This window comes from Oratosquilla oratoria, chromosome 20 (genome assembly GCF_046742065.1).
Source record: "Oratosquilla oratoria isolate Oo_2021 chromosome 20, ASM4674206v1, whole genome shotgun sequence".
In the NCBI taxonomy this organism is placed as follows: Eukaryota; Metazoa; Arthropoda; class Malacostraca; order Stomatopoda; family Squillidae; genus Oratosquilla; species Oratosquilla oratoria.
The window spans coordinates 9852698-9871515 of record NC_134796.1 but is presented as its reverse complement, the minus strand read 5'-3'; the positions used below and the strand labels follow the sequence as shown (position 1 = coordinate 9871515).

The 18818-nt window shown below is 38.1% G+C and overlaps 1 protein-coding gene across 1 annotated transcript; it reads right to left on the bottom strand.

Annotated features, from left to right (window-relative positions):
* Positions 1–513: 513 nt before the first annotated feature.
* On the bottom strand, positions 514–18526 carry LOC143036381 (mannose-P-dolichol utilization defect 1 protein homolog). The gene is made up of 4 exons (XM_076203649.1): positions 18257–18526; positions 15220–15418; positions 7055–7259; positions 514–1482 (listed from the first exon to the last, which is right to left on the bottom strand). The coding sequence occupies exons 1-4, from the start codon at positions 18342–18344 to the stop codon at positions 1255–1257; spliced, it is 720 nt and encodes a 239-aa protein (XP_076059764.1). The 5' UTR covers positions 18345–18526; the 3' UTR covers positions 514–1254.
* Positions 18527–18818: the final 292 nt, after the last annotated feature.

Below are 18818 nucleotides of genomic sequence, written 5' to 3'. Positions count from 1 at the left end.
GGAAACATTTTACTGCAAAGAAAAAAATTGAAAGAATATTTAGCTGACGGTGTCGACAGCGTGCCAAAACTATCGTACTCGCGTCTCGCGGCGTGCGGAGTAATTGTTCTGTGCTGCCAGGCATAACATTGCAGTTCTATTACTCTATTAAATGTTAAATATTATTGCACTATCTCGTGGTCGTAAAGTTGATCAGTCGTATGTCGCATAGGTCGTAAGTCGACGACTACCTGTATATATAATTATAACAATAATAATTACACATAGATGGGAAACAAGAGAAAGGTATGTACTAAGATTAACTTGGCAGAATGGCTCACAATGTATGCCACATCTTGGATCCCTTGGAGCCCATGGACTAAAAGTGGAGTGCATAGGAGTTTGGTAGGTAACACTTAAGTACTCTTAGTAAAGTGCTCCATGGTAAGACTAAGTCTAACTCATGCCAAAATACTTACGGTAGTAGTTTCATAAGCACTGCCACTGGTTACTGAAGGGTATGGCAAAAACAAGTTATCCATCTTCTCTAATTTATAACAACAATCATCATACAAAATAACAATAATATATATATATATATATATGTGTGTATATACCAAAGGCCCTTTCCCCCTTATGAGTGGATGGCTGAGTCAAAGCATACATCCACATGAAAAAACAAAACCCCTTCAAACTACCTCCCAATTTGACATGTTGGGGTTGAAAGGTTGCCCTGTCCCCTGCCACAGTATTGGTTCACAATAAGAAAAAAAAAATAAATAAAAACTAAATAAATAAATAAAAAGCACAGCTCCTCCACAGCACTGACCTCACCTAAACCTCACTTTTTAAAATACAATTTGCAATCCAAGTTGATACATTCAGTATTCCCTTTACCTAACCTACAATGAATGACCACATATAACACTAACTCTACAAATACTGAAGCAGACTTAAACAATACAGTAACATCTAGTTACCCGTGCATATGACTTGGCAACTGGGAATGATTCAAGTAATTATCTTACCCAACCTTCAACCCTTCTATATTTAGTAAATGCATTAACTCAAATTATATAATTTGTCATTGTACATATTGAGTAAGAGCCTACTATATAAAATAACATTATGCAAGTTAAAATATATTCATAACAAGTCTTTCAGAAACACTCCTGAAACCTTTATCCTCTTGTTTGATCCGATGGACTATGACAAATCAGTGAAAAATACCATTCAACTTGTGTTCACGTGCAATGGGTCAACTTTATCACATGCTTACTCTTTCTTGGTTTTGACTGGGACATTCCAGTAATACATCACCTGCCCAACTAAGACTCCATTGGCAACAGTTGCAACCATATAAGTTATAATTATAACCATATCACCTGTCTCCTGAATAGAAGTAAATATTCTAGCTATAGACCCAAGGAACAAGAGAAGTACTGTTATTAGGGACAGCTGTCCTGTGCTACCACTGCAAAAGTTGGACCAGGCTTGAACCATCTGGAAGAGAAAGAGAGTGAGTGAGTGAGTGAGAAAGGGGATAGGGAGAGTGGGAGGGAGGAGAAAAAGAGAGAGATATGGGGGAGACAAAGAAGAGAGGAGAGGAGAGGAGAGGGGAGAGGAGAGAGAGAGGAGACAACAGAAGATGAGAGAAGACAGGGAGGGAGGGAGGGAGGGAGAGAGAGGGAGGGGAGGGGAGGGAGGGAGAGAGAGGGAGGGAGAGAGAGAGAGAGAGAGAGAGAGAGAATTGGGGAGATAGTTACATACATAAATGAACAGCAACAGACCTACAGGTCCTTAAAAGGCTGTTCCGGTACTTAATCTATTTTTTTTTTTTTCTTTAACTTATCTAAAAGTACATAATTCTAGTCTAGGGTTTGTAGCTAAGTAAATGTAAACATTTTTTAAATACCTCTACAGTGGAACAACCAATCACACTGGATGGTAGACTATTCTATATATCAACAACGCAACTGAAAAAAGAGTATTTTGCCATGCCTGTCTGAAATAGTTTTTTTCTACAAGCTTGCATCCATTATTCCTAGTTGCATTGGTGTCGATTTTGAAACATGTTTCCACATCCATGTTTCAATTCCTTTGACAATTTTGAAGACCAATTAGATTACCCCCTCATTCTCTGTTTTGAGAGACTAAACAAATTTAGTTCTCTTAAAATTTCTTCATACGGCTTGTTCCGCAACCTAGGGATGAGCTTGTTACTCTCTGCTGCACTCTTTCTGACTTCTGTATATCCTTCTTGTAATATGGAGACCAGCACTGTACACAGTATTCTACATTAGGTCTGATTAGGACATTGTAAAGATTAAGAATAATTTCTTCAGTTCTAAACTCAAAAGCTCTACCTATAAATCCAACTAATTTATTTATAGTTTTAATGACTTCTGAGCACTGTTTGCTTGGTTCAAGATCATCTGATATCACAACACAAGGTCTTTCTCTTGGTCTACATTTGCTACTTGTATACCACTCATCATGTAACTGTCCTGGACATTTCTATTACCAATATGAAGTTCTTTACATGATCTATATTGAAAAATATCTGGGAATTTTCTGCCTATTCACAAATTTGCACATATTTAGCGTCAATGTTCCTTATGTACGATTTAGTAATCTTCTGTGTTTGTAGGCATTATTTTACATAAAGAAGTACACTGCCACCTATTCTTTATGACCATTCATCATTGAATATCGAATACCCTTTTATACTATATTCCAGTAAGAAATCTATATTTTCAGTGTTTATCCAATATTCAGTATATATTTATACATAAATATATACCAAAGGCTTTATTCTCCCTTAGAGGACGTAGCCAAAAGACAAGGCATAGAAACCACTCCCACCCATTCCATCCCCTACATACTCCACTCCCCTCTACCCTCCCTCTTTTCTTGGCACTTCCTGGATGACAGGTCATCCCTGCATCTTGTCCACTGCCCTGGGTCAGAGGCAGTGTCACAAGACACAGCACATCCAGAGCAAGGCCCCTTCATTAATTCGGCGACCTCCCTCTCTGTCCCTTCATGCAGAAAAGGAGAAGATGGGGAGATCCCTTTGGGCTGCGTCAATTTATTTCTCATACATACTCCCTCACCCCCCATCCTCTACCCACTCCCCCTCATGCATCACAATATCATCCATACACAACCATTCTCCATTCACTCCTATCTCCTGTCCTCTCCCGTCCTTCCTCAACAGACATTCCCCTTTTCCATCCATCTCATCCTAGGACAACCCCTCATATTCACTCCTTCCACATCTCTTTTAGTAATCTTTCTTCACTCATTCTTTCCATGTGTCCACACCATCATAATACTCTTTCATCAACCCTATCTCCCAGCTCCCTTTCCACCCCTGTTCTCCTCCTCACTTCCTCATTTCTCCCTCTTATCTAGCCTAGTAACCTCTATCATACTTCTCAGGTATTTCATCTCAAACACATTCAAACTCCTCTCTTCCCCTCTTATGCTCATGTTTCTGCCCCATACAGTGTTGTTGGCACAATCACTCCTTCATACAATCTCCTCTTACCATCCATTCCCAAATGTCTATTTCTCATTACACTTTTTAATCCACCAAGGCATTTACTCACCTCTCTCAATCTACATTCTACCTCCACCTCCATTCCCTTTCCTGCCACATTTGCAAACAAGTATCTAAAAATATCCACTTCCTCCAGTCTCCCTCCCTTAATACTCCCTTCCAGTCTGCTGCCACTCTCCCCCCTTATACATCTCATCACTTTACTTTTACCCACATTTATCTTCAACTTCTTTCACACCTTCCCAAACTCTGTCACTAACTTCCTCATTCCCTCCTCTGATCCTGCTACAACCAGTGTCATCAGCAAACAACAACTGGCTAATCTTCCACTTTTCTCCATTTTCTTTAACCATCTCCAATCCCTGACCCACTACCCTTGCATTCACCTCTTGCACCACCCCATACATGTATAAATTAAACAGCCAGGGCCAAATAACAACACATCCCTGACGAAGTCCCACCCCTCACTCTCTCCACTTCTAATCCTAACACAAGCTCAACTACTCTCATAAAAACTCTTGACTGCCTTTTCCAGATCCATAAAAGCCCAAAAAACATCCTTACCTTTTCCTATAGCTATTTCACATATGTCTTACCACAAAAATCTGATCTACACAACCCCTACCTGTCCTAAACCCACACTGTTCCTCACCAAATACTCACTCTGTTCCTCTCCTAATCCTCTCAATCAAGACATTCCCATAAGCCTTCCCAACTACACTTACCAAGTTGATCCTTCTGAAACTACTACACTCACAATTGTCGCCCTTTCCCTTGTTAAGTGGAACTATACAGGCACTCCTCCAGCACTTTACCCTCTCTTATACAAACATTAAATAACATCACCAGCCAGTCCACCATAACTGTACCTCCTTTTCTGCGACATTCTGCATGGCATCCATCCAACCCAGGTGCCTTACCTGCTCTCATCATCTTAACAGCTGCTTTCACATCTTTTCTTATTTCTCCTCCATTTTCCTCACTCATCACGGTCATTTTCTTAGCACTTCCCACTGCAATTGCCTTTCCCTTCCTATCCTCCTTCACATTAAGCAACTCCCTAAAATACTCTGCCCACTGTCTTCTCACTGCCTTCTCTTCCATTATCATTTCTCCATCTGCACCTTTTACCTTTTCTTCTCTACTTGATTTGCCTCCTCTACCTCTTAATTTCTTTCCAAAACATCTTTTTATTACTTTCAAAATTTTCTGTCATACTCTTACCCCATTTAACATCTCTCCTCTTTGCCTCCTTTATCTTATGCTTTACTTCTCTTCTCTTTACTTTGTACCTCTCATACGATTCCCTCATCCTAAAATGTAACCAATCTATGAAAGCCCGTTTCTTCTCTTCAACACCCTTCTTCGCTTCCTCATCCCACCACTCACTACCCTTCCTTCTATTTCCTCCCGCCCTCCTTGTTCCACACACTATCTTTGCACATCTTATGACTCCCTCCTTGAACCATCCCCATTCTTCCTCAACTCCTAGTTCTACTCTATCCTTCACTCCCTCCCACTCCTCTCTCAGCTTCTTATATTCAGTGACCACAACAATATGTCTTCAAGAAAAGTTAGTGCAGCAAGGTCTTGGAATTTACTTCACAAGCTACATGCATTGACAAAACACTTTTAATTGCTGCCTATGAGTGGATACCTGATGGAGATCGAGGTCCCCTCTGCTGTTGGATTTTGCCCAATATGCCTCCAGTACATCATTATGGAGTCTCCCTTGGCGGACAGATCCAACTGGATTGAGGTGGAGGCAGTCTTGATTAAAAAGTGCTTGTTGATTGTAGAAAAGTTTCCACAAGTCTATGAGCTCAATATTTTCATTTTGAGCACAAGGGCTTCAAGCAGTTATTTGTGCTGAAAGCCCTGCTGTAAAACTATCCTTCAGCACTGATGCGAGGGTGAATGACAGATATCATGATCTTGTTATGCTTTGCCTTTAGCCCATTAATCATACATTTGTATTTATTCATCAATTCTTATGAGTTCGTGTTCATGATGTCATTCACACCTACATACACATGTAAACCGAGTCTGCCTCTTCATTATCACTGAATACTTCAATGGCATTCGTGATGTCATCAATTTTGGCTCCAGGAAAACAATATCTTTTCCTTCTTTTTGGAGCTCTTCCATAGAACTCTTCTAACAAATGTCATATTAATGAATCTCCCACAATAACACTATCATCTGGTTCACTGTCCAAGACAGCCAAGGGACCAAACGAGTTTTGTGTCATGACAGGCTCAATAGGCTTTTTACCTTTTGCTCAGGGACAGTCTTTAACTGTGGTGAATTCATCACTTGAGGTTATTGACCTGATGATGTAAGAGGTGTTAGGGCAGGGGTTGCTGCTGTGACATAGGTTTGGGGTACAGATGTCGAAACAGCAGCACGTGGTGGAGAAGTGTTGGTACCCATGTAAGAAGTTACAAATTCTTCAAGGATTGTTACCTTACTTTTCAATTCTATGTCCTCTGCCTAAAGATTCTCTATGGGCTTTTCAGCTATGCACTGGCAACATATTTCCGAGATTGAATAGAAAGACTTGGAAACCCTGGCATTTGATAAATGCTCTCATCGAAGGAGCCATTTTGAACTGTTTTCAGAGTGGCTGTTTCAACAAATTCTAATTAAAAATTAGTATTTGAGTACCATGTATCCCCTAAATTAATTTTGTACAACTTTGTATATGCTGCATCCTCCTATTTCTCAAGAGTTGAACGACTCTAAATGTGATGCCATTCCCAGCTGGATATCACAATTGACACAAGTTCCTCTGATTCCATGCCAGGAGTGACAAGACCTAATCCTACCGAGAGCTAATAATATTTGCATATAATGACCTGGACTTGTGGGCTTAATAAATATATAGATAGAATGACCAAGAAGAGGAAACAGAGAGCAAGAGATAGGGAGGGAGAGAGATAGAAAGAGGGGGTAGGGAGGGGGAGAGAGATAGAGGAAAGGAGGGAGAGAGAGAAAGAGAGAAAGAGAGAGAGAGAGAGAGAGAGAGAGAGAGAGAGAGAGAGAGAGAGAGAGAGAGAGAGAGTGTGTGTTAATTTACATTTTGCTCAATCAATACATCTTGCTGGAAACCCACAGCTCCCAGGTAACCAGAAACGGCCACCAGATTTGTCTACACATCACTCAACCATGAAATAATGGGAACTCAGTTACTATCTTATAAAGATAAGATACTGAACACATCTTATTCAGCTTTAATCTAACCCTATCCAGAAACCAACAACATATCCCCCTTGAGTGACATGGGCCTAGCCAAGGCTGTTGCCAACTATCTTGGAACCATTTGTCTCCTGCAAAAGTGATATGGGGTAATGGATTTTTTGATATCCAGACAAGACATGCCGACAATTGCTGATCAACAAACAGCTTGCGAGACTACTAGTCTATATCAAATATACTAGATAACACTAAGAATATAACATTCAATACTTCATAATATACACTAAATATCAATGTGAATAAAAGTCTTACCTTGCCAGAAAATACTATGGGAATATTTGAGGCTTGCATGTACCACTGTGCCGTTACTGAAGCCAAACCTGAACACAGGTACAGTAAGGAGAAAAGAATCGTCAGAAGAAATGCAATGGCCTTGCTTGTGGCACCTTTATAGTGCAATACTAATGCACCAATTGTAGCAGTTTGGATTAACAAGAAGAATCCATCTCCATATGCACTGAAACAAAAAATAAGGAGTTTCAACACCATTTCCTCAACTTCAATTTATTACAAACACACACAGGTACAGTTCAATGGTGCAGTGCTGCCACTATCGAGTGCTTATTCAATGATTTGAGTCCGAGTTCCACCCAGGGCTAATTTTTTCAACATCAATGCACAGCTCAACTTCAACTCTGGTTTCATCATGGTCTTTGGATCATGTGTTGGACTCATGATCAACAGCTATTTCTCTCCTGAAAGAGAGCTCGGAGCTCATATATGACCAATCTATGGGTAATCCTGTGACCTTACATGCACACACCCCCAACTCCCCGCCCACGAGAGTTGGAGTAATAACCCGCAGTGCAGCAATACTGAAATTATTTCAGCCCTGGGCTGGATTCAAACCCAGACCTCCATAGTGGCAGTCAGGAACTCTACCAACTGTGCCATGAGTTGTGTGGTGTGTGTGTGTAAGAGTGTGTCTATTCACCTGATTGTAGTACAATAAGTCCTCATCATATGGTACATATGCATTCCTGAAAACCTTACCACAAATTGAAATTACCGTATACTGAACCCATTATAACATGTACCGTATTTTTCAGACTATAAGGTGCGGGCAAAATCCTTAAAATCAGCCAAAATCGGGGGGGGGGGGGAGAAAAAAAAAAAAAAAAAAAAAAAAAAAAATAGGCCTAGGACAGTGACGTACTATTTTGACACGTTTCATAGCTAGCCTGCTGACGGCGACAGTGCATAGGCCTAGCAAATGTTACAACCAAGTTATAACCAAGATGCATGTATCTTGACAAGAGAATTGCGAAAACTTCGACAGTTTTTGAGTCCATACCACCGCATTCATTTACGCTATCATGGCTATGACATGATAGATTCCACAACACAGACAGCCATTTTGCATTGGTCTAGTCTCGCTCCATTCCGACTGTAGTCATTTGGGTATTTTTTTTTTTGTTTCGACCATGGGTGCAATACAGCAATAGAAAATTAATTATTAATTTTGTAAATTAAAATGTATCAACGTAATATGCAATTTTGTGGGCGGAAATGAAAATAAAAAATACCTTGCTACAAACAAATGTGCTAATGAACGAAGTCAGTAGCATAGGATCGGGACGCCGTCTTGTCTGTCAATCGACAGCCTCGGTACCAACGACAGTACCTCGCCAGGTACATTTTCTTGAAGGAATGTTATGGAGCAGAGATACATGCATTCCTTCAAGCTGCAAGAACTTTGCATACCCCACAATCTGACAGAGTGGTTGAAAAGCCCGCCAGGCGCCAGCGTCTCTCACAACGACAACAAGGACGAGCCGGATGACATTTAATTTGCAGGTAAACACAGGTTAGGTTAGGTTAGGCGAATTTATCCTTTCATTTCTTCGACATCGGCATCTATCATAACAAGCATGGCGTACCATTAGTACGACACGACTTCGTTACTTACGAAATCTGTTTTAGCACCTTTTGTTTTTTATTTCTGCCCACAAAATTGCATATTATGTTGATATATTATAATCTACAAAATTAATCATTAATTTTCTATTTCTATATTGTGCCCATGGTCGAAACTAAAAATTTACCTTCATTTGTAATAAATCTTGTTTTTAAGTGAATAGAAAATTCCAGGAATAAAACTACTAATGTTGGTTTAATTCCCCACAATTCCCGTAACGTGTTTATGTTGTTTTTTAGGGGTATTGGCAGGGCAGACCGTCCATGGAGGTGGTCCGATTTCACCGACCAAAATAAAAAAATATATTTATTTTTGTAATTCTGCTAAATCCCAACTGATTTTTCTCATTCAACAACGAAAATGTTCAGTTCTGAATGCACTCACATATGCACGATTATCCGATGACGAGACCAGGTGTGCCTTATAGTCAGGCGCGCCTTATGTAATTACCAAATACCGTAACTGTGAATTTACCAGATAAAGAAATTGCTGTATAAGGAGGACTCACTGTATACAGGTAAGGAGGAACATTCATTGGGTTCCGTCTCCTAATCTCTAATTTTCTAACATACCAAGACTCAAAGTCACGTAAGGTTGCAACTTAATCTATATCTTTCATTTCCAATTATCATGTTTAAATATGAATTCATGTACTGTTTGAGCTTGGGCTATATGTGCGGATTTAACTAATTGTATTTACGTAATTGCAGTATAAAGGAAAGGAGCAATGCTTGTAGGGTCGTCTCCTATTCTCTAATTTTCTAGCATACCTAGACTCAAATTCATGTATGGTTCCAACTTAATCTATACCTTTGATTTCCAATTATCATATTTGGAAATAAGCTTACATGCTTTTTTGTGTTATCCTCAGCAATTGTAATTGTTATTTCCAACTATGTGTTCTTATTTCATTATCTGCACTTCATGTATACCAATTCATTGCCAAACAAATTTATCTATATCTCTTCTATAACTGTCCTTTTCAAGTTTCCTTTCATGTCCCCTTGTATTTCTCTTATCCCAATTTAGTAGGTAAGTCTTCTCTATAAAGGACTTACATGCCTCTCATGATTCTATAGATGGTCAACAAGTAACCTCTTTCTCTTCTTTGTTCCAGGGTTGGTAATTCCAGTTTTGACCATTTCTCCTCATAAGTCAGTTTTGAAAATGTTGGCCATCTTTGTAGTTGCTCTTTGGATTCTTTCAATTTTCCTTGTATACTTTTTAGTACTGGGTGACCATAGTGTTGCTGCATACTCCAGTCTTGGCCTTATTAGTAACTAGTATTTTCTTCACAATTTCTTTGTCCAAGCAGGTAAAAGCTACCTTTATTGATCTTAGCAAGTTATTGGTTTCTCCAACAATTTTATTTCTTTATCAGGGGTCATGTCCTTTGTGATAATTACTCCCAGGTCTTTTTCAGATCACACTTCCTTTACTTCCTTTGTACCGATTTTATGTCCTGATATTATTTTTTCACTTTTTCCCAAATTCCATTATGCTACATTTCTTAATATTGAAGTCCACTTCCCACTTCTGACTCCATTCCCAAACCCTATTCAGATCTCTCTGCAGCGACTCACAATCCATTTCAGTACTCACTTTCCTCAGCAATTTTGTGTCATCTGCAAAGAAGCTCATGTAACATTCCACACCCTATCCATGTCATTTACACAAATAGCAAGCATTATTGGAACCAATACTGATCCCTGTGGACTCCACTAATCACCTCTTCCCAAGTAGAACTCTTATCTTGGAGCACTACTTTCATTTTTCTTCCATGCAAGAAATCCTCCATCCATTTCAGCAGTTTACCTTGTATCCCTCCTATGGTTTCCAGTTTTCTTAATTTTTTGTGCAATACTTTATTAAAAGCTTTTTGTAAGTATAGGAAAACACAATCAGCCCATCTGTCCATTTCTTGTATTATATCTATTAGTCTCATGTAGAAACAGATCAAATTTGTGGCACATGATCTTCCCTGTCTAAATCTGAATTGTCTCAGATTTAGTATATTGTTCTCCTCCATTTGTTTTGTCCATCTATTTTTGATAACTTTTTCACAAACTTTGGCTACTGTGCTTATGTGGGAGACTGTTCAGTAATTTGTTGGGTCTTCCTTATTCCCTCCCCCCCTTTATATATTGGTATGATATTGGCAGTTTTACAGTATTTTTCCTTCTTTGAGTGAGCAGTTTATTACATTATATATTTTATCTATTAGTTCATCTTTACATTCTTTTAGTATCCAGTTTGCAATTCCATCTGGGCAGTGCAATTTCTTGACATCAACATTTATTTGGTCCATTATTTTTTCTTTGTGTTACTGTAATTTCCCTCATGGGGTAGAGAGGATCTCACTTCACTCCCTTCATCCCAATGTATATGTTCTCTAGTGTACACAGACTTGAAGTGTCTGCTCATAACTTCAGCCACTTTTATAACTTCTGTGTATTCTATATTCCCTTGGCGTAATTTCACTATTTCCTGTATGGTTTTTAGTTTCCTGTTCACATATCTATAGAACATTTTGGCTGGTCCTTACATATTTCTGTCTTTTTCATAGATTCTTTTTCCTCCCTGCATATTTTTACATATTCATTTCTTTGATTGATATTTATTTGCCACTTTCCATTTTTTTTCCTTTTTCTTTTTTTTTCCATCTTTTCCAAGCTTTATCTCTTCTTTTGCCTCACTGCACCTTCTGTTAAACCAGCACTTAATATACACCTATTCCTGTTTTTGTCTTGGTACATATCCACTCCATTATAGATTTCCATCAAAATTATCCATTATTCTTCCACTTGTTTTTCTTCATTGTAGAATTTTTCCCAAATTGCTTTTTGAAATAATTTCCCAAATTTCCCAAATTCCATTTCATTATACATCCGTCTTCTTTTTCTGTATTACTCATTTCTCTCTATATTTCCTCCTTTAGTTCAAACTCAAGCAATATGTGGTCACTCTTCCCAAGTGGCATCATGTATTCAATTTTATCCACAATTTCAGGTTCTGATGTAAATATTAAATCTAGTCTTGACAGTTCTTCATTATTTCTATATCCGGTATTTTCTTTTACCATTCTGTCATCGTATCTTCTATAGTTATGTCAAATAATACATTTCCCCATAGATCCTTTTCACCTTTCACTGTCATCTCTGCCCAACAGATTTCTTTGCAGTTAAAAATCTCCCATAAATACAGCAAGTCCTCCTTATACGGTAATTATTTATCCGGTAAATTCACAGTTATGGTATTTGGTAATTACTACCATCGATTCTATTTATAGTAAGAAAAATTCATAGATATGGTATCTGCTAGATATTTTGAAGAGGAAAGAGCAGGGAGAAGGTATGTCTGCCATATCCTATTATTCCTGTTTGTTTTTAAATTACCGATCACATATCTATAGAATAGTTATGTCTGATCCTTACATTTTTCTATTATGTCTTTTTCATAGTTTCTTTTTTCTTCCCTGCATATTTTTACATATTCACTCCATTGATTAATATATATTTGCCACTTTCTATTTTTTTTTTTTTTTTTTTTTGTCTTTTCTTCATCTTCTCCAAGCTTTATCTTTTCTTTCATTTCACTGGACCTTCTGTTAAACCAGCACTTAATTTACACCTTTTCATATTTTTGCTTTAGGATATACAGTAGATATCCACTCCTTTACATATTTTCATCAGAATCATCCCTTTTCCTTTCATTTGGGTTTCTTTATTGCAGAATTTTTCCCAGTTTGCTTTAAGAAAAAATTTCCAAGTCTGTTTTACTATACATCAGTCTTCCTTTTCTGTTTCTCATTCCTCTCTATATTTCATCCTTTAGTTCTAACTCAAGTAGTATATGCTCACATTGCAATTGGTGTCTTGTATTCAATTCTGTCCACAATTTCAGGTTTTGGTGTAAATAATAAATCTAGTCTCGAGGGTTCTTCATTATTTCTAAATTTAGCATTTTCTTTTACCCATTGTATGTTATAGTCATGTTGAGTAATACATTTCTCCATTGATCCTCTCCACCTTTCACTGTCATCTCTTCCCAAAATATTTCTTTACAGTTGAAATCTCCCATAAGTACCACGTTGCTTCCATCCTTCAGGGCACATTGCACGTCTGGCAGCATTAGCTGCCCGACGTGTGATGTTGCGTCATAATAATCGCATTATAAAAAATAAAGTCAGTGCTCAATCGTTCGATCTCTTTCACCCGTGAATTTTGATAACCATAGAAAATATGATGAAGCCAGTTTAGAGAGAATGGAGGTTACGTAGGTATGACTACAATAAATATAATTAAGACGCCGATGTCGGCATCATCGTGTACCCATTTGCTCCTCATGACGCCTACGTAGGCATCACCGTATGGAAGTGGTTAATGAAGGTCACATATCATCTAGATCCTGTTTTTAGGAGCACATAAATCTTCTATAACTGTCCTTTTTGAGCTTCCTTCCATGTCCTTTTGTGTTTCTCTTATCCCAATTTAGCAAGTCTTCTCTATCGAGGACTTCTATACCTCTCATAATTCTGTTGATGGTCAACAAGTCACCTTTTTCTCTTTTTTGTTCCAGTCTGTAATTCTAGTTTTGACAATTTGTCTTCATATGACAGTTTTGATAGTGTTGGGGCCATATTCATAGTTACTCTCTGGATTCTCTCAATTTTCCTCGTATTCTTTATAGTACTGGGTGACCAGTGTCACTGCGTACTCCAATTTTGGCTTTATCAGTGTGACTAGTATTTTCTTTACCATTTCTTCATCCAAGTAAGTAAAAACCACTTTTATTGATCTTAGCAAGATATAGGTTTCGCTGACAATTATATTTATATACTTGTCAGGGGACACATCCTTTGTGATGATTACTCCCAGGTCTTTCAGATTCCACCTTACTTTCTTTGCATCAATTTTATATTGTCCTGATATCCCTTTTTTTTTTTCAAATTCCATTATGCTACATTTCTTATGTTGAAGTCCACTTCCCACTTCTGACTCAATTCCCAAACCATGTTCAGATCTCTCTGCAGTGAGTCACAGTTAGTTTCAGTACTCATTTTCTTTAACTGTTTTAAGTCATCTGCAAAGAATCTCATGTAATATTCCACATCCTCATCCATGCCATTCACATAAACAGCAAACATTGTTGGAGCCAATACTGTTCCTTGTAGAACTCCACTAATTACCTCTTCCCAAGTAGAACTTTTCTCTCTGAGCACTACCCTCATTTTTCTTCCATACAGAGAGTGCTCCATTTCAGTACTTTACCTTGTATTCCTCCTATGGTTTCCAGTTCTCTTAATATTTTTTGTGAGGGACTTTCTCAAAAGCTTCTTGTAGATCTAAGAAGGCACAATCAGCCCATCCATCTCTTTCCTGTATTATATCCAGTAGTCTCGAGTAAAAACATATCAAATTTGTGGTACATGATCTTCCTGTCTAAAACCAAATTGTTTTGGATTTAGTATATTGTTCTGCAAATGTTTTATCCATCTACTTTTTATAACCTTTTCACAAATTTTGGCTACCATGCTTCATCCATGTCATTTATATATGTGGCAAACATTATCAGAGCCCATACAAAACCTTGTGGGACTCCACTTATCATTTCTTTCCAGGTCAAGTTTGTTTGTTTGTGTGTGTATTACCCAAAGATCAGGCCCTGTAAAAGCTCTCGGCTCTCATTGGAGGGGATAATAGTTCCTGACCATGAGTCCAACACGTGATCAAAGTTCATGTTGAATCTCTCTCATACACACAAACCCTAAGTTGTATTAACAAGATATAATTTGTTGAAAAATGTGGCATTTCACAACATGAAAGATAACATGATGAGAAAAACAATCGAAAAATTAATCCATCCAAGATTGGAGTACATGGTGGTGGTGTGGTCACCACATCTAAACAAAGTTACATGAAAAATTGTGAATACAATGGATGGCAACCAAGATACCAAGTCTGAATGATAAGACATAGGAAGAATGATTAAAAAAATAGGACTTCCCACACTGGAAGAGCAAAAAGGAGACATTACAATAATACTTAGAGAAAGATATAGAAAAAAATAACATGACTGGTGATAGGGGATGAATGATCAATGACAGAAAAAAATAAATAAATAAAGGGGGGGGAAATGAGAAGAGGAAGAAATAAAGGAGAGAGAGAGAGAGAGGGAAAAAAAAAAAAAAAGCAAACCATAAATTTAAGGCAAAGTTTGATGGAGGCAGAGATGGGACTCCATGAGCACAGCTGTATAGCATATCATGGACCAAGTTAGATGGTATAATCACTGCCAACATCATCAATACATTTATGGCCAAGTGTGATAGAGAGATATAGAGATAGAACCCTATGAGCACAGGTCCAGCAATGTATACTACAATTAGATAAATACACAACATAAATGCCCTTTTCCACTTAAAAATGGTGGGCTATTCAATGCACTTCCTGTATGTGAAAAATATATAAATATCTACTTTTGTTTCAAACATAATTACCTGAAGGGGTATTTCATGATATAGTTGTACGAGACAGTAGCAAGGAGGGCAAACAGTTCTAGGCAGGTTCCTAAAAAGCTGATGCCCTCAGCACTCCTGGCACCAAGAATTTTGACGATTTGAGGAACCTTGACAAGCACAGATCCAGCTACTATAGCCAAACCTAGTCCTTTGCTTACTGCAGCCTTGAGACATGGGGCTGAAATGAAATAATATAAATAGCTGTTAATATTAAATGACCTATCTATATGCTAAAGGATTTTTCACCCTTATGAGGGAGGTAGTCTTTGGCCTTGCTGTGGATGTGCTGTGTCTTGCGACACTGCTTCTGACCCAGGGCAGTGGACAGGATGCAAGGATGCCCCGTCATCCAGGAGGTGCCAAGATAAGAGGGAGGGAGGAGGGTGGAGGGGAGTGGGATATATAGGAAATGGAATGGGTGGGAGTGGTTTCTATGCCTTTTTCTTTTTGGCTACCCCCCCCCATGTGGGGGGAAAAATCCTTTGGTATATGTATGTATGTATTTACTAGTATGCCTAAGAACAGGACATTCCTGGTTCACACACAGACACCACATGAGAAGAAACAATCCTCCCATTTGCAATGTATAGCCCCTTTTGATATTATATGTACTGCTAAACTGCCCAATCTACACAACATGCTGCAACAATCATCTACTCTGTCATTTACCCCTTTGAACAGCAATGACTACATCAAATCCTAGATGACAAAACACTAATACCACTATCATCTCCCCACTTCCTATACAAAACAGGACTATTAACCAAACTATAAATAGCCTCATCTAACTAAACCAACACATGATATATAAGAACACATGGCAGTGGTACAAGATCAACTATATGGATAAAGGTGTGGGTAAACTAGTTTACATCAACAGCTTTTCATCTTGTTTTCATTTCATTAACCATTACATGACAACAGATAGGGAGCAGCCTCCTATCCTAATGCAACAAAAGTTCCACAGGGTTCAAATTTTCATTTACACTGCTCACTCTTCCATTATTTTCTGATATGGAATGGTGTTTCACAGTATTCTGCCCTTTTGAACATTATTAAGTACAACTAATAGTAATTCTTTCCATCAACATCATTGATTACAACTAAGCCACATGTTTGTGACACTTTCAAGGATACTATGCATCTCTGTAGTTACTATATCTTTGGCAATATCTTTTTGATGCACTGGTAAGTATGACTTGTCTACCTTTCCTAGCACCATTCCAGTGTTTTAACTCCACCCACATGCATCCATGACTGTCCTCACTAATAGTAATTTTTTCCATCAACACCACTGATTACAACTAAGCCTGTTAAGGATACTATGCATCTCTGTAGTTACTATATCCTTGACAAGATTTTTTTTGATGAACTGGTAAGTATGACTTGTCTACCTTCCTTTCCTAGCACCGTTCCAGTGTTTTTACTCCACATTTTGCCGTAAACATTTTTATTTTCTGTGATAGATTGAAAATAAATTTCATAGAAAATAGCAAAATATCTTTCAAAAGAGAGAATGTGAAAGTGTGAAAGAATATGAAAGTGTGAGAGAGATATCCTTCCACATATACTAAGAAAAAGTACCAAAGATATCTTGAGGGCAAAAGTGAGTACAAGTGAAACCAATTAATATCAGATGGTTAACCTAACCTTAAAAAAAGTCTCTCATAAACTACTTTAGCTTCAAACTCATGGAATTTGTGAGGTTTCATCTCATCCACTATTTTTCATGAGACATGTTTTTGTCCCTATTCTTCAGGTTATTCAAGCAATATAACTTTTTCTGCATGAAGGGACAGAGAGGGAGGGTCGCCAATTAAGTGAAGTGGCCTTGCTGCATTGTGTTTGACCCAGGGCAATTGGCAGATGCAGGGATGACCTGTCATGCATGAGGAGCTGAGATGGGAGGGGTGGAAGGGATGGTGGAGGGGAGTGGGTGGGAATAGGCACATGCCTCTGACTTGGCTACCTCCCTTATATTTTATAAGGGGAAAAAGCTATCTGTATATAGATAGATTCAAGCAACTGTGACCTTGACTTCCAATAGACATAACTATTTTCTGAGATACTCCTCCCCTCTACCACAATGATCTTGGGGGACCTGTGAGGAACTGGAGGTCTTACAAAGGGGGGAGGGGGCACAATGGCAGAAATTAGTCATTTCCTAACCTAACCTAGGTTGCACATTCTCACAACAGAAATGGTGCATCAGTATCGGGTAGCATGAAGGTTGTGGGAATTATTTTTCCACCATCCCTTAATATTAATTTGTGGGAAAAATATTACTAAGAAAAGCTGTTGAAGTTATTGTAATACAGATTAGAAATATGTATAATTTGCTGTGAGTGGGTGAGAAATTCTCAAACACCAAAACCCTTATTAGACCAAGTAGAATATAAAGTTTAAACACGTCGCTTCAGATATATTTGAGGCATACACTGAGGCTAGACCTCAGAATTACAAGAATATAATGACTTAAAGCATCTTCTCAGATCATACAACACTGATGGGATGATTATCACCTTTCTGCACTTTTTTTTCTACTATTACAGCTCTCATGAAATATAGTAGACCATCCAGTATGTATTACGTATACACAAGGCAAGCAAGTGTCTCGTTTGGTGGAGTTTGTCCAATATTCTTATATTAAAATTCTATTATTTCTTTGATTTATCCTACATCTACTTCCTTTAACAAAATAACCATTTCCTTTTCTACGTGTTTTTCAACCTAAGTTTGTTTCCGTTTTCGTATAATCATAATAATGGGCAATTTATTAGAAATACTGTATTCTAGACTCTAGTTTTCCTATCCCCATCTTTTCATATAATCTTGTTACATTCCATATCTCAAAAATTCAACACGTTGTCAAAGATGTACAAACTGCATTCGTGAATGTTAAATACTAACACCATAAACATAAAACATTTAACATGCATACTAAACTAAGGTATCTAATAATTTCATATGTTATATCATATATGAGTTCATATACATCTCAACTTCAAGCTCCTACCGTGAAGAAAGTTGAATTTGATGAAAAACTCATCATAACAAGCCTCCGTTAAAACAATTAAACAAAGCTGCTTGAATAGGCCTGCCATGTTTATGTTTTACCGTTACGGTGACCTCTTCCTACAAACACTCCTCGGACACTAGTGTTTTAACCGATTATCTTATACTGCGACAGTACGTTAGTTGGTCTGCCCGGCTCGACAGCCCCACGGACTGCATACGTGTTTCATTTCTAGACCCATCACCCAGTTTATGTTTCAATAGACGTTTGAATTTATTCCGTCATTATTGACGCAGCTGAGATGGATCTCCACTGTGGCACCCTGAGGGACGTGCAGCTTCTGTGCCTTACTATGGAGGTTTAATCCTGCTTAGTAAGGTTGTATTGAAGAAGTGCATGTGATTTTTTTTGTACGTTGGAATGACGGGTTGTGAATGAAGTCTGAAATCGGTGTAATTATCTCGATCATGCTGATTAGATGCTAGCCTAGAATGAACTAAGCTACTACTCAAGCTAAACCAGATACCAGTGAGTACAGTATCTACGTATTTGGCTAATTGTC

Excerpts from the sequence above, each read along its gene's own strand:
- LOC143036381 (XM_076203649.1), bottom strand. The coding sequence starts at position 18,344 with ATGGCAGGCCTATTCAAGCAGCTTTGTTTAATTGTTTTAACGGAGGCT. Across the intron at positions 15,419-18,256 it reads CAAATTCAACTTTCTTCACG|CCCCATGTCTCAAGGCTGCA; the intron begins GTAGGAGCTTGA and ends ATTTCATTTCAG. Across the intron at positions 7,260-15,219 it reads ATCATGAAATACCCCTTCAG|TGCATATGGAGATGGATTCT; the intron begins GTAATTATGTTT and ends TTTTTGTTTCAG.